This window comes from Gymnoscopelus microlampas (assembly GCF_963454915.1).
Source record: "Gymnoscopelus microlampas genome assembly, chromosome: 8".
Lineage (NCBI taxonomy): Eukaryota > Metazoa > Chordata > Actinopteri > Myctophiformes > Myctophidae > Gymnoscopelus > Gymnoscopelus microlampas.
The window spans coordinates 39,090,058-39,105,233 of record NC_139945.1 but is presented as its reverse complement, the minus strand read 5'-3'; the positions used below and the strand labels follow the sequence as shown (position 1 = coordinate 39,105,233).

Genomic DNA, 15,176 nt, shown 5'->3' with positions numbered 1-15,176 from the left:
TGCAGGTCCCACGTCTCTCTTTCTATTTCCCCCGCCTGCTTGCCAGTCTGTCTGTCTGTCTGTCTCTCTCATGCGTTCTTTCCATTTAGCTTTTCTCTCCGTCTGTTCTTGTTTTGCTTCTCCGTGATCAGAATTCTGTAATTGGTAGCATTACTCTCTGACAATCAACAGAGACATTAATCCTTCAGCGATCCGTCTTGGCAGCAGTAATCCAGTAACAAATGAAACTGACAGGATGAGTTTATGCTCACATGCCTCTCCGATGCGTGCACGCGTGCACGTAAACACGTGAGCTGACATAAACATGGCTTTTTTCTTTGTTACAATGCTACGAAGCTCTAAAGGAAATAATGGGGGCTGACCACTATTACTGTGGTGTTTGCACTTGAAAAGGAGAGAAAAGAAAGCCTTAGAATTTCAATTCAAATTCAATTCATAACATTCTGTTGCCAGTTTAACCCCTTTCAACATGGTGTCATTACTCATTATTGTCAAAATGTTTGCATTCTTTTAAGCCTCCTGTTCAATATAATTTACACATACAAATGCATACAGTCACATGCATAGGCGTGGTTCCTGTGGAGGGGCAGCTTTAATCGTTAGACTGCCATTGTGTAAATGATGTGACTCTATATATGGCTGAGGTCTGGGCCACAGGGTATTTTGGGCTGCTGATTAAATGCAGGTTGCTTCCAGGGTCATACTGGACCACACGTGTCAGCACTGCGGCATTGTGTCAGGTATCACACCGGAGCGGTGTAAAGTAACCAAGTACTGTACTTAAGTAAGATTTTGAGGTACTTTTACTTTAATGGAGTACTTCCAATTTTCAGCACTTTTACTTCGACTCCACTACTAATCTCAGAGGCAAATATAGTACATTTACTGTAACTTACTAGTTACTTTGGAGATTTTGATTATCATTACAAAACATACATTAACCACTTCAGCCCTATGCATACTTAGGCTATTTGAAAATAGCCGATCTACAAGCTATTTTCAAAGCATTTTCGTACATTTGGAAACTTATGAATTGGGACATTCTGCAAAATGAGTACTTTTACTTTCAGTACTTAAGTATATTTTAATGCAAATACTTTTGTACTTTTACTCAAGTACATTTTGAATACCGGACTTTTGTAACAGAGTATTTCTACATTGCAGTATTGAAAACTGTTACTTAAGTACAAAATGTGAGTACTTTTGTCACCACTGCACCGGACACTATGCTGCTCAAGGGCAGTCCCCATCTGTGTGTGTGTGACGTGAGTGTGCACGCGTGTGTGTCTGTATAAGTTTGATGTGTATTATGTGCATAACAAGACTATTGATCACCTATATGTGTCACATACTGTATTGCACCGCTATACCATCAATGTATTTTAACGTAACCAAAGAAACAAGGCATGGTGTATGTGCAATTCTCTTCAGGATGTGGACCCTGGATGAGAGCTATCTGGTATAATGAGGCCAATGTGATTTATAAGTGCATGCAGGTTGTGAATGCGCGGTGCACAAGCATGCATGCACACAGTACTGTACCCCAGCGGGAGTTACAAAAGCTTTTCCTTTGTCCTCCTGAACATTCTTGCGCAGTTCAGGTTGCATTCATTTTTCTGCTCATCACGGTATGGCCAAAACATGGCAACGGCACTTTGCCTGGAAGTTTTGGGAGTATTGGAATATCTTGGGTGAGGAGGAGACTGAGCCTGCAGGCTACATGCTGGCAGTTATAACCAAAAATACCCCTCTTGGCAAAAAATACCAAACAACAAGTAAGTGCCACACCTCTGATGTTTAGCACCGCCAAAGATGGGGAGATGGATCACCTTTGTTCTGTTTAATGACCAGAGGCTGGCGGGGAGAACTGACTCATCCTCATCCAGACAGAGCCCAGACATTCAACCAACCTCTCTGACAGTGCAGGGAGGGAGGGAGAGAGAGCGGGGGGGAGAGAGAGAGAGAGAGAGAGAGAGAGAGAGAGAGAGAGAGAGAGAGAGAGAGAGAGAGAGAGAGAGAGAGAGAGCGAGAGAGATTCAGGTAGTGTAGCCCTTTAGCATATTAGTGTCTCAGAGGAGAGAAGGTAGACAGGTGAAGGCGGACCAGAGTCATCCTGAGTAAATTCTGGTAGTCAGACACAGTAGCCAGAGGGAACTGTGCTTTGGCTCAGACAGGCTCACCATTAACCAGCACTGACATCGTTTAGACAGCAGGAAAATAGTGTGTGTGTGTGTGTGTGTGTGTGCGTGCGTGCGTGCGTGCGTGCGTGCGTGCGTGCGTGCGTGCGTGCGTGCGCGTGCGTACGTACGTGCGTGCCTGCGTGCGCGCGCGTACGTGCGCATGTGCGTGTGTATGTGTGAGCGCCAGGACATCTAAACAGGACAGCACTGCAGCGTCCTCAGGCTAATGCGGATCCATCGTGTTTAGACTCCAGCTGAGACACATAAACTGCTAGAGTTGAAAAAACAGAAGGTCAGCAACAAGGTCTGGATAAAGTACAAGGCAGGCGTGCGAATTCCAATCACGGCTAGCTTAGTGACTGAGCGTTCACCTCCTTTTCTTGCTTTCCTGATGGGAATAATGTTTTGCGGGTGTGTGTGTGTGTGTGTGCGTGTGTGCGGGGGGGGGGGGGGGGGGGGTTACCTGTATCCCTCTCGGCAATTCCCATGTTCATTTAGCTGATTTCATGCTTCACTGATCTAAAGCATCTTGTCAGCATGAGGGGTTTTATTTGAAGTTGAGACATCACTTTGACTGACTATCAGTCAAAGTTAAATCAGACACAATCTGTAGATGGACAGCACAGCGAAGCTGCCCATGTCAACCATAATGCTATGTATAGGCAATACCTATTTGTATAGAGGCATACAGTATGTTGACCTTTTATGGTCAGAATATGCACATGCACGCACACACAAACGCACACATGCACGCACGCACGCACGCACGCACGCACGCACACACGCACGCACGCACGCACGCACACACACACACACACACACACACACACACACTGTATGGACACTTGCGCACACATGCACACAATAATCTGGTTGTGGCTGACAATGGGTTAGGTGTAGTCGCCCAGAGGGAATGTTCCCCGTAGCTCAAAGAGACATTAACCAATTAGCCCTAATCAATAGTGGGAGTCACATGGGGATAAGCCAGTCTGGGAGCAGCATCAATGTCTGCCCCTGGGCCAATCAACGGGCCCAGACTGCTATATCTCTCTGCACCTGGCCAATCAGGCTCTGACATTCAGCTGTTCACCAATGCAATCTTTTTGGCTGTCGTCAGGCAGATCAGGCTGTAACGAGGAAATAGTGTCAAAGAGTGCGCAGGGGAGAGCATGAGGACTCAGTGAAGGCTGGAGGGAAGAGAAGTGGGTGAGACTGTGTGTGTGTGTGTGTGTGTGTGTGTGTGTGTGTGTGTGTGTGTGTGTGTGTGTGTGTGTGTGTGTGTGTGTGTGTGTGTGTGTGTGTGTGTGTGTGTGTGTACGTGTGTGTGTGCGTGTGCGTGTGTGCGTGTGTGTGTGTGTGTGTGTGTGTGTGTGTGTGTGTGTGTGTGTGTGTGCGCGCACTGTGCATGCATGCGTGTCATAGTGGTCCACAGTGGGCAGCCAGCAGGTCATCTCACTGACATAAGCAGAAACATGTCATCCAACCTCCTGGGAGGTTGTAGATCTGTGGCCGGGATGCTCTCGTCATTCCTGGGAGCTTTTTAAAATACGACGATCGCCATAAGATGGGAGGAAATGAAAGAGGCTCATAGAGATGCAGCTTTGATGGTGGGATCAAAGGGGATAGGTGTTCTTGCCTGGATGTTGAGATAGACATACATACAGATAGAGAGAGAGAGAGAGAGAGAGAGAGAGAGAGAGAGAGAGAGAGAGAGAGAGAGAGAGAGAGGCGGTTCTTCTGTGTCTTCACTGCTCTGTATTCAAGATGAGGAGAGCAAATATCAGCATGGGGCTCAGCATGTCAAGGGAATGAGAGGAACGGAAGGCAGGGAGGAGAGAGGGAATGTAAGAAGGAGGAGGAGATATCTAAGATATTACACCTAGCCAGGGGAGTGTTCAGTGGAGCAGGCATTATGAGAGTGTAAATTACATTCCCTCCTTTTCCCCTTCGGCTGCCGACTGGATGAATATAATCACCCAGAGCGCCAGGCACCTAGACGCACAATGCACTGTCTATAGACACTAGCAGAATACTGGATGGAGCACCACTGTGATGTGTCTATGTTGTAACTGTATTTCCATGCCATCTGCGTGTCTGTATGTGTTTGTGGATATCTGCCATGGAAGTCTCCAGTCATGCATGCAGTGTATCCCGCATCTGTTTCTGCGGCCTTGTTCACTATCAAAGTACAACTGAAAACGCATCCTGTGACACAAACCGCATTTCTCTCAATGCACTGACTGCAATAACATTCCTCTCACCCTGTGGGCACCCAAGAAGAAAATGAAGAAAGTAAAAATGTCCCTGGCAGGTCCATTCCCCAAGGCAAAGCAATTCTGCATTAAGAAATTCACTTTTGCATGCAAAAGTGTGCAGCACTAAGGGTGACTTCGACAATTGCTACATCTGTACTTTTTGGGATACATTTTATTGTTTTCTTAAACGTAAAATTGATAGAAATGGGCAGCAGACGCACATAAAGAGCAAATCCATTTTAATTCTGCTCCTGGCGATAATGTGTCTCTCATTGGGAACAGAAAGAAAGTGATGGGGAAAGGCAGTGAGGAGATTTGATCTCTCTGCTTTATAAAATGAGTGAAAGCTTCAGACGTCAAAGACATAAAGGTCAGATCCTCTTGAATGTAAGGGCACTGACCCAGGCCAAGGCTCATTACTTCTTTGCACTGAGCAACATTTTCCAGGGAATCGCAATACATTTCTGCTGCTTCAACTTCCCTGTGCTCCTGACCTCTCTGTTGTGTTGTTTAATTAAGCGCTATCTCTTCCACTTATGTCTCCTCCCCCCAGGGCCGCTGTTCCAGGGAGAACTGTAAGTACCTGCACCCACCGCCCCACCTAAAGACCCAGCTGGAGATCAATGGCAGGAACAACTTGATACAACAGAAGAATATGGCCATGTTGGCCCAGCAGATGCATCTTGCCAATGCCATGATGCCTGGTACACAGCTGCAGCCAGTGGTGAGAGGACATCAGCACAAAGACACATACATAATATATTCACAAATGCATATAGACACACACAGGCACACACATATAGTATATATATACCAATGTCATATATGCGCAGACACAATCAACAAATCACCATAGAAATTGGCTTGTGACCGTAGATGCAAGCTCCTCAAGGTGATGTCAACCAGTTCAAGGTTCAAGGTTTTTTTTTATTGTTGGGCACAGTTACATAAGCGCAAAGTTTTGATTAAACCCCCCCCCCCCCCCCCCTTTCCATTTGTGTAGCAGTCTATGAGATGCTACAGGGTGGAGGAGACCTGTTTTTTAGGCTCGAAAGTCACCCAGTCTCTTGAAATGCCTCCATGCTTTGCCCTGTTCCTCCTTGTGCGATGGAGGAGAGAGAGGAAAGGTAGGAAGCGCAGTAAATCAAAATAATGCCAAATGCTGGACGTGTGGAGAAGCACGTACTGTACACACAAGTAGACGCAGATATGCACACCCACACACGCATACGTGGCACACACAATAAGTCATAAGTCAATGGCTTATCGGCCTTATCTGTAGTGGCTGCAGAGGCTGAGGAGAGAGGCCGACTGAGAAGAACAGTAGAAAACACGAGAGGATTTTTAAAAGAGGACAGAAGCAATAGATCTTCCCTGGGACAGTGCTGCCGTGACCGTCCCTATCTGTTTATGTCATGGGAAGCCAGAGGAATGAGAGGGTGAGAAAGAGAGGCTGACAGAGAAGGACAGAGCACCAACGAAGAAAGGTAGGATGCATGGAGAAAGGCAGCAAGAGATAAGTGGACAGTGGAAAGACAGGAGGATAAAGTGAAGGCGATAGCAGAGCAGCGAGCGAAGATGGCTTTAGATCTGCAGTACAAAGGCACTACAGTAAAGGAGAATAGAAGGGACATAACATAAGGGGAACAAAAGGAAATTCACTCAGGCTTCTTTCTCCATTGTCTGCTGTTCTCTTCCCCTCATCCCCCTTCTATCTGCTGTTCTTTCCCTGATTTGTCTACCCCTCTCCCACTTTTCCCCATATATCTGACTTCCCTCTGTATGTCAAGCGTATACGAGGGTAGTCAGGGTACCTTCATTTCATGCATGGTGCTGTGAAGGAGGACATGATCATGTCTGGCTGTGAGCTATGATGTGTTAATGCCCATAGGGATGCAAAGTCTAAAGTGACTATCTCTCATGAAACTGTGTATGATTTAGTTCAGCGAACATGTTTATGTTGGACAGAGACAGAGAAAAAGTTCACACACTGACACACATATATAATACAGTTTATCACATACCCAGCATTTTTTTTAACATTTTTTATATTTTTTATCCCACGAATTTGTAACCCATGTTTTTCACCCAGTGCCAATTGCCAAAAAAAAAATCACTTTGTTTGCCTTTTGTGAGGGAGTGATAAAAGGACAGAGAGAGTGATATTAATATGGAAGCTGAAAAAAAAACATTGCAAGCTCAAGTACCATATGTGCCAAACTAGTGTTTCTCAAAGTGGGGTCCGTGGGTTCCCCAGCTAAATGAGTTACTGTAATTCATATGGCATAAAAATGTGTTTAACCACTTTACTGTAACACCAGTCTACATCGGTTATTTGAAAAACATTTTAACAACACAAATCTTTTCAGATGAGGGTCCGCGTCCAAAAGCATATTTATTTGGAGGTCCTTGACATGAAAAAGTTTGAGAACCACTGTGCTAGGGAACTCACTGAGGAAGGTGCTCACCATGTTAAACATGGTGGAAACTTGGCCGTCAAACACGGTTGCTGCAGATGATGTGGACATTCATGTCTGAGGAGACATGGGTGCAAAAGACCCATTTCTACGCACAGTAGAAAAGCACCTGCTGTGTTTTCAAAATCCCAGTACCATTTGTTTTGCAGAGGCAGTTCTTCATTGAGTAATTCATGTTAATAGGTTTATTCAAGTGCAGAGTAGTTGTTATTTTCTTCTTGACTTTGTGAATAAATCAGGGTAAAACAAATGATCAGGCAGGTATCAGCCTTCTTCTACATTAGCTTGGGCTGATACTCCAGCCCTTGTTGGATAACCTCAGGCAATAACAAATGCATGGGAAATATATATTTTATGATCATGGTAATAAGATTGAGGACTACCACAAAGAGATATAAAACGCAGCTGCTGTGATTGTAGGTACTTCAGCGTTGACCGCGGGCAACCTCCGCCCATCTGTCACCTATTGCAGTACCTGGAGCACTGTGGCTGTGTAGATAATTTACCTGCTCTTTAGAAACAGTAGAAAAAAGAAAAGAGAAAGAGAGAAAAGAAACTGTGTGTGGTGGCATATTGACTGACAGATAGAAACATGTTTTCCACCAAGTTTATTTAATTTGGATTGGTCAGCTTATAATATTTAAAAGATGTACACCATGAAATAAAAACAATATTTAATATTTAATATCATATTGTTTATGTCCCTCAAACGTTTTTCAAAAGGTTTGAGCCTAAATCAAGCCTCAGATATACTCATTCCAACTAACTTCTCTCTGGCTTATAAAGCACTTTCACCTGCAATACCACATTGTCCTGATTTGCACGTGGCGCTATTGAGCCAGTTTGTATGCATGTTATCTCCTGGTTCTGAGTGGAAAAAGTTTTAAAAATAATAATGATAATACTTTTTTTTTTTTTTTTTTTTCTAAGTTGGAACTGAAAAACAGAATTGTACCGCTAGTGACATCACCTTGGGGGCCAAATCAGTTTGGCCTGTTTTGAGACCAATTTACATAAAACCCCAGATATGCTGTGAAAGCCTGAGTGCTCAAGCTGGGGTATTTTTAGCGGCGCTAGCCTATACCTTTAGGTATAGAGCGGATCCTGTTCTATAGCGGATCCTGCTCTATACCTGACTTTGTCCGTGTTCACCGTGTGGAGATATAATCCCTCCACCTGGTCTTTGGTCTGCCCCATGGCCTCCTCCCAGCTGAACCTGCCTGGAAAACCTCCCAGGGGAGACGACCATGAGGCATCCTTGCTAGATGCTCAAACCACCTCAACCGGCTCCTTTCTTCTTAACCCATTTAAGACCGGGAAATAATCTGTGTCATTTTTAGATTTCTTTGTCTGTTTTTTTTTAAACCAGGAAAGTTTGTACAAATCTTTGAATATTATTTTTAAAGCAAATATTTGTAACTCAAAAACTTTGCTTCTGGGGATTCTACAAATGCCTTCTAAATCCTACTGTATATCAGTGGTTCTCAAACTTTTTCATGTCAAGCAGCCCCAAAATGATATGTATTTGGCCGCGGACCCCCATCTAAAACTATTTTGTAATAGGGACCCCCAGAAGCAAAAATTGTATTATATGTTTCCCTTTAAAAATATATGTATTCAAATTTTTGCACAAATTTCACGATTCTTCAAAAAATAGCAGATCTACAAGCTCATAGCGCGGCACTCGGTGCCGCGCTATGAGCTTGTAGATCTGCTATTTTTGAATAGCCAAAGAAACCTAAAATTACACAGATGCGTTCCCCGGATTGAATGGGTTAAAGGAGCAGCAGTTATACTCAGAGTCCCTCACGGATGACTGAGCTTCTCACCTTACCCCTAAGGGAAATGCCAGTCACTTTCCTGAGAAAACCCATTTCGGCCAATAAGCGCAATCTTTTTCTTTCAGCCATGACCCATATTTTATGACCATAGGTGAGAGTAGGAACAAAGATTGAGCTTTGTCTTCTGGCTCAGCTCTCTTTTCATCGCAATGGTGCTAGTACCAGTCATACTCATCTTTTTGTTTTGTTTTTTTCATTTCCAGATCAGCCATACTGCAGTCATTTCTGAATTAATTGTCAACAACAAGCTATGAATATAAAATTCAGTCCTATAAAAGAATTGAATTCAAATCTGTTCATTTGACCGAATTAAGGGGTTGCATATTTTGGCAAAGGCTATTATGTGTGTGTCATAACTGTATTCTTTATCTCCCAATTTTAAACTATAGCCCCGTTCAGATATGAAATGTGCAAGAGATGTGTCGGCATATTAGATTTTGGTGTCATGTGTGAACGTGCTCCGCATTTTGAGTGGCGGCAATCTTGTTTCGGCATTTATTCCTGTTTGGGACCTACAACATTCCAGGCAAAGTGTGAACACTGTGCCGGCAGCATCATGATGTTGCTTGCATATTGAGTGTAACTTGTGTTCAATATAATACATTTTGTTTACATTCATGGAGGAGTGTTCAACATTTGAACATTTTCAAATATTTTGGAGACCCCAAATTTCTTGAATTGTGCAAAAAGAAAGCCATTTCCTGATACATACGTTGAAAAAAGCATTATAGCTCTGTGTGTCCAGTGGATACTTGAAATTCCCTTCTATGTAAACTCATTGTGACGTATTTTAGAAACCATTTACTCACCAGTTGGATTGGATTTCATTTGACAGACCTTTTTTTTTTTTCAGGGAAATGAGGGAATTGATTTTCAATAGGTACTTCTTTTTATTTAAGTTCTCAGTAATATCAATAAATATGTGCAAGCCTAGAAAATCACTACTTGACAACATATTCCTGTGAAGGGAAATGTCCTATCTGAAGACCCATGAGACATAAGACAAATTGTATGCACATCTGACAAGGTCAGCACTTGAATACTAATTTGTTGTGCCACATTCCAATCAATATCTAACAGACTGGTAATAGAATTATGACACATGTAATCATATAGCCCCACTTACTATAACACATTGTGCTTATATGTGCTTCTTCTATTTCTTTGAAGTATATGACATGATGACTACAACAATTATTTAACAATGGATGGTTTCATGGTGAACATACTGTAGTTTATTACTACTGTAAAACACAACTTGTGTAATTAGGATTTAATCTGCATAGTGATGTCATAATTGCATTTTTATTACAAAGCAACGCTATGAATTACAAGTCAAAAAGTCCTTTTCGTACACCTACTTCAAGGGACAGGTGCATAGGACGCAGTCAACATGAGAAGGGCAAAATCCCGCACACTGTCCTCACTTACAGCCAAAAAACGTTTAACACATCGGGTGCCAGCATTTTTTCATAACAACTTACCGTGGGTGCCAGCATTCTCCCCATTGACTGCGCTTTGCTGTTTAAAGCTTCCGCGTGCGTTACAAGCAAATCCACGCAAAAAAAAGCATCGATTCATGTTGTGCCATGAGTCTGGCTACAGCCTGGAACCATAACATTTCCCTCCGCGAGTTACAACGGGGGGAGATCGCGCATCGCGCATGACCGGTTTTCCCCACAGGAAACAGATTCGGAGATATAGGCGTTTCAAAGTAGGAAATAGACAGGAAGCGGATGGGGAAAAAAAATGTGTTTCCGGTGAGCGATCTGGCACTTCCTTCGCAGGATTACAATGGGTGCTCCCAGAGCTGCTCTAGCCCCGCCCGCGCGGAGAAAAACGAAAAAAACAAAAAGACTAAACTCACGGTTCAGACCGTGTTCGGCACCGAAGCGGCGGAAGCGCCACTATGTAAACACACGGTTCAGACCGTGTTCGGCACCCGATGTGTTAATAGAGATACAAGGTTTCGGTCGCTTGGAACTTTATTAGGTATATGACAATACCTGACGAAGGTCAGAGCGACGAAACCATGTATCTCTATTCAACCTTTTTGGCTGTAAGTGAGGACAGTGTGCAGGGTTCCTTTTTTGCCCTTGTTCTCACTGTGTGAATTAAAAACTATATTCTATTCAATGACATCATGCCTATCATCATCCAAACCTTCAGATGTTACTATCCCACTTTGAAAGCCAAGAAATGTGAGAACCCTGAGAAGTCCTTTTTTTCCAAAGCACCTTGCAAGAAGACATTCTAAAAGGTTAACTGTAAATCAGGAACCTCTCTCTGAATTGGAATGTTCAGGCCATTATTATCTGATTTTCAGAATCATCTCAGAGCAAGAAAGTTTTTTTTTTAAAGGAATGTTGCTGTCCAGCCCCCTGGCTGACTTTGCTCCATTACTCACAATGTCATGTTGGCTGCTGTTCACAGATGATGCTCAGACTGGGGCTGAGCACCAACATGCAGCAAGAACTTGTGACCCGCTCCGTCAGCTATCACACTCGTCAACCTCACTCATACAGTAGAGAACTGTCTGACTGAGGCAGCCACAGCCAATAACTTTAACACATTTAAACTTTTACATAGTCTTTTACATAATCTCTCTTTACACACGCAAGCAAACACACACACACACACACACGCACACACACACACACACACGCACACGCACACGCACACGCACACGCACACGCACACGCACACGCACACGCACATGCACATGTATATGTACATGTACATGTACGCACATGCACAATTCTTTTAAAAAAAAACGAATTTTGTGTTTCTCAATTATTTAAAACTTGGCAATTAATTCAAAAACCTTATTTGGCAGGTGTTGCACCTTGCCCTCGTCTCCTCACCATTACACAAGAATTAATAACCAGAATGTTGCACAACCCATATCCCCATCCATCAGACTCACGGAGGAAAAATGAAATCATTACATACCATTTCAACAAAGATATGGCACTGATAAATGCAATGAGTATCAAAGACTTTAATAAAATGTTAAAAACTCACTTTTCTTGCCAAAAACATCATTATCAATAATTGTGATTAATAACTGTGATTATTTCAGTATTAAGCGAATTGTGCAGCCCTAACACACACACACACACACACACACACACACACACACACACACACACACACACACACACACACACACACACACACACACACACACACACACACACAGAGTCAAGAAAACCACATGCTTGTGCTAATGGAACGCTAGCAGCAAAGGAGTGAACTTTTTCTTCGCTCTACTATTGTCTATTTTTGTCTCTTCCTTTCCCCTTCTCTCTCTCTCTCTCTCTCTCTCTCTCTCTCTCTCTCTCTCTCTCTCTCTCTCTCTCTCTCTCTCTCTCCTACATTTCCCATCCTCTGTTGTGCTACAGTATATTGCTGACTTGTACCATCTCTTATTTCTCCCTTTATTGTACTGTGTGCTCAACTCCAAGGGGGTAATTTGAGTAGGAATGAGGAAGGATGGTACAATGACTCTTATAATGTGTCTGTAGGCAGATATTATTTAATGTCTAGGCAATAAAATCCTCCATGTTAATTTAACTCGGACAGTGTACAAATGCCATCAAATTTATATTTAAACTTGAAAGAAATATTACCTGGGATTTATCCATTCGCCATCTCTATACGTATGTCTATATATTTGATCTAGTCTACATGATAAACATTCCTATTTTTTAAGGGTTTTTAAGAGCCACTTAATTATTATAATTTAAATGCTACCATCGTCTGTTGATTTGTTGACTCCTCATTTTGGAGACAATCTTTACAAATGTATTCCCATGCCCTCCATGAATTCACTTTTCATCGCTTGACCGAATCCCCCATGTTCTGTGTTTCTCCACAGCCCATGTTTTCAGTCACGCCCAGCCTTGCCACCAATGCAGTAGCAGCCGCTGCATATAATCACTACTTGGGCCCTGTGTCACCAGGCCTGATACAAGCTGACATCATGTCCAGTGGCTGTGGCCCTGTACTGGTCACCAGCAACCACAACGTTCCTGTACCAGCTGCTGCTGCTGTCGCTGCACAGAAACTCATGAGGACTGACAGACTGGAGGTGAGAAAACACACACACACACACACACACACACACACACACACACACACACACACACACACACACACACACACACACACACACACACACACACACACACACACACACAGTAATTAAACAATCTGCATAATTGATTTCTCACTCTGATATCAGTCACCGATTAAAAGATAGATTAGCAGAAATCGAATACACAGACAGCCTCCGATGAAGACATCGCACAACCTAATTTGCTGTTACGCAAACATCCTGGACTTTTTTGATGTGCTGTATCTATTTTTTGAATATTAAAGGCCTGCGTTAGAGTGCTGCTTAAGCAGTCCCCGTTTGTACGGTTTAATTATGGATCTGGTACACAGCTTCTGTTACTGTACTGTAACTACATGCTATTACCATAATATAGTCATTACCGAGACAAAGGCAAAGAGAAAGTGACGTTAATGAAAGTATCTCTCCAAAGTCATCAGTGTTTCAGGGTATCATGTTCTAAAATAAATAATTTATTCGTCCACGAACGCAATCAGTCATTTCAAATCCAAGCCAACAGCGCCAATTCTCGGGCTGTGTTCAGGATAATCATTAATTGGACAGTAAGTCAATCTCATCCATTATGCAGCCCATCCCTGGAAACGCTTGCACCGGGATAATGGGGAAATCATTGGAACCAGGCAGGGGGTGGGCGGGAACCTTGAAAAGGTTTACGCTCAGAACGACGATGTTGTACGGTAGGTAATTAATGGAGGTGGGTGTGGGGGAAGTCTCTGTGCCCCGCCAACAAGTGAGCAACACACAGAAAGAGGGAACCGGTCAATGACAGAAAAGAGGGATGAAGGTGGGGTGGGGTGGGTGGGATCAATGGGCAGACCTATTACCGTCATGGGGAGAGGAGGCTGAGGACGAATGAAGATGAAGAAGGAGCCAAGGAAGGCAAAGCCAGAGGGAGGAAGACGATAAAGGAAAGAAACCAGAGCGGGGCGATTGAATTTCAAAGTGCGGTCGTGACTAATCAGAAATTGTAGAGGTTGAGGTGAGGCGTGTCTCCACGTGGCTCCATACGCCAGCTTGGAGCAGTGGAGCCAGATTGATGCTGCAGAAGAGGTGCGGAAAGATTGTAAAGTCGTTGCACCATTGGCAAACGATTGCATTCTAAATCAAAGCTAGAAACGCCTAAACCCATGCAGGCAAACGTCACAGTAACAAACAGAAATCCTAGATAAAAATGTATCAAATATTTATCAGCTTGTGTTCCAACTCATAGTGTATGAAAACAAATATTAAAGAAAAAAGACCCCAAAAATACACTTTTGTCATAGTTTTGCCTTCTATGAGTAAAGATCTACGCCCTGCCTGTTAGTTGAAGGTTTGGTGGTGGGGGCACGGCTTTATTGAGCCAATACTCTAGCCTAAATTTCTAAAGAACTAGGTTTGCTAAAAATATCTAAAGAAAAGGGCCAGACATATTTTTGTCTCTGTCATGTATGTCACTCTAAAATCTAAATAAACACTGCTGGATGTCTGTAGGCGAGCACACATACCGATCTGTGAGCTCAACGGTGGAAACAAGCTGTTTCCGCAAGGCTGAAGAAATTCCTATTTTAGAACATGACTCCATCTTCTGTGCTGTTTGCTCTGAGATTCAAAGAAACATTGAAGAAATGTTGCATTGAGACCCCATGATTGAAACCCCCTTTCATCCTCCTCCTCCTCTCCTCCACTGTATGCCTTTCCTCACAATCGTAACCTTTGTCCAGCCCTCCTTTCTCGCGTAGCCATACTGTTTCGGTCTGCATTGAATTGTATCTTTGCTTACCTGCTGCAACCATGGTGATATGCCTGCCTTCCCCAGGGGGATAGTTACCATGGGGACTGAACACTGAAATATGATTAGCGGGTCCTTTATTTGTTTGGCCAGCTAAGCACTTCCTGTGTGTTAGGCCCCGATTTATAGTTAGCCGCACGACCGTGTCGCACACCGTAAATAGCTCACCTACAAGCTCACAAGACGCCTTGTGAGCTTGTAGGTCTGCTATTTTTGGGAAGTATAAATTCGGCTTTAGCTCTCTTTCTCTCTCTCTTTTATGCATGATTAACAACTGTTCGGACAAGCCCTCCGGTTCACACCTGCATGAAAGAAAGACATGTTTCATTAATATTTCTCCCCCCTCTCTCTCTCTCTCTCTCTCTCTCTCTCTCTCTCTCTCTGTTCTTTCCCATGCCAGTCTTATGCACCCTCTCCTCAGGGACGCTCTTTGCTCTCTATCCCCTTGATCCCTATCTCGCTCTGTCCTCCACTACTTCTTATTCATCACCCTCTCTCTCATGCTTTTCTTTTC

The 15,176-nt window shown here is 43.4% G+C and overlaps 1 protein-coding gene across 7 annotated transcripts in view; it reads left to right on the top strand.

The window, feature by feature from the left end:
• Positions 1–15,176, top strand: part of LOC311050372 (muscleblind-like protein 1) — an 89,978-nt gene that overhangs the window by 59,921 nt on the left and 14,881 nt on the right. For 6 of the 7 annotated variants that reach the window (XM_084064411.1, XM_084064413.1, XM_084064412.1 and 3 more), the window contains 2 exons: positions 4,989–5,159; positions 12,634–12,846. In XM_084064411.1, the coding sequence (XP_083920537.1) occupies positions 4,989–5,159; positions 12,634–12,846 (384 nt within the window). Of the gene's footprint in view, positions 1–4,988; positions 5,160–12,633; positions 12,847–15,176 lie in introns of those variants that run through there. The other variant, XM_084064415.1, reaches the window with a different exon arrangement.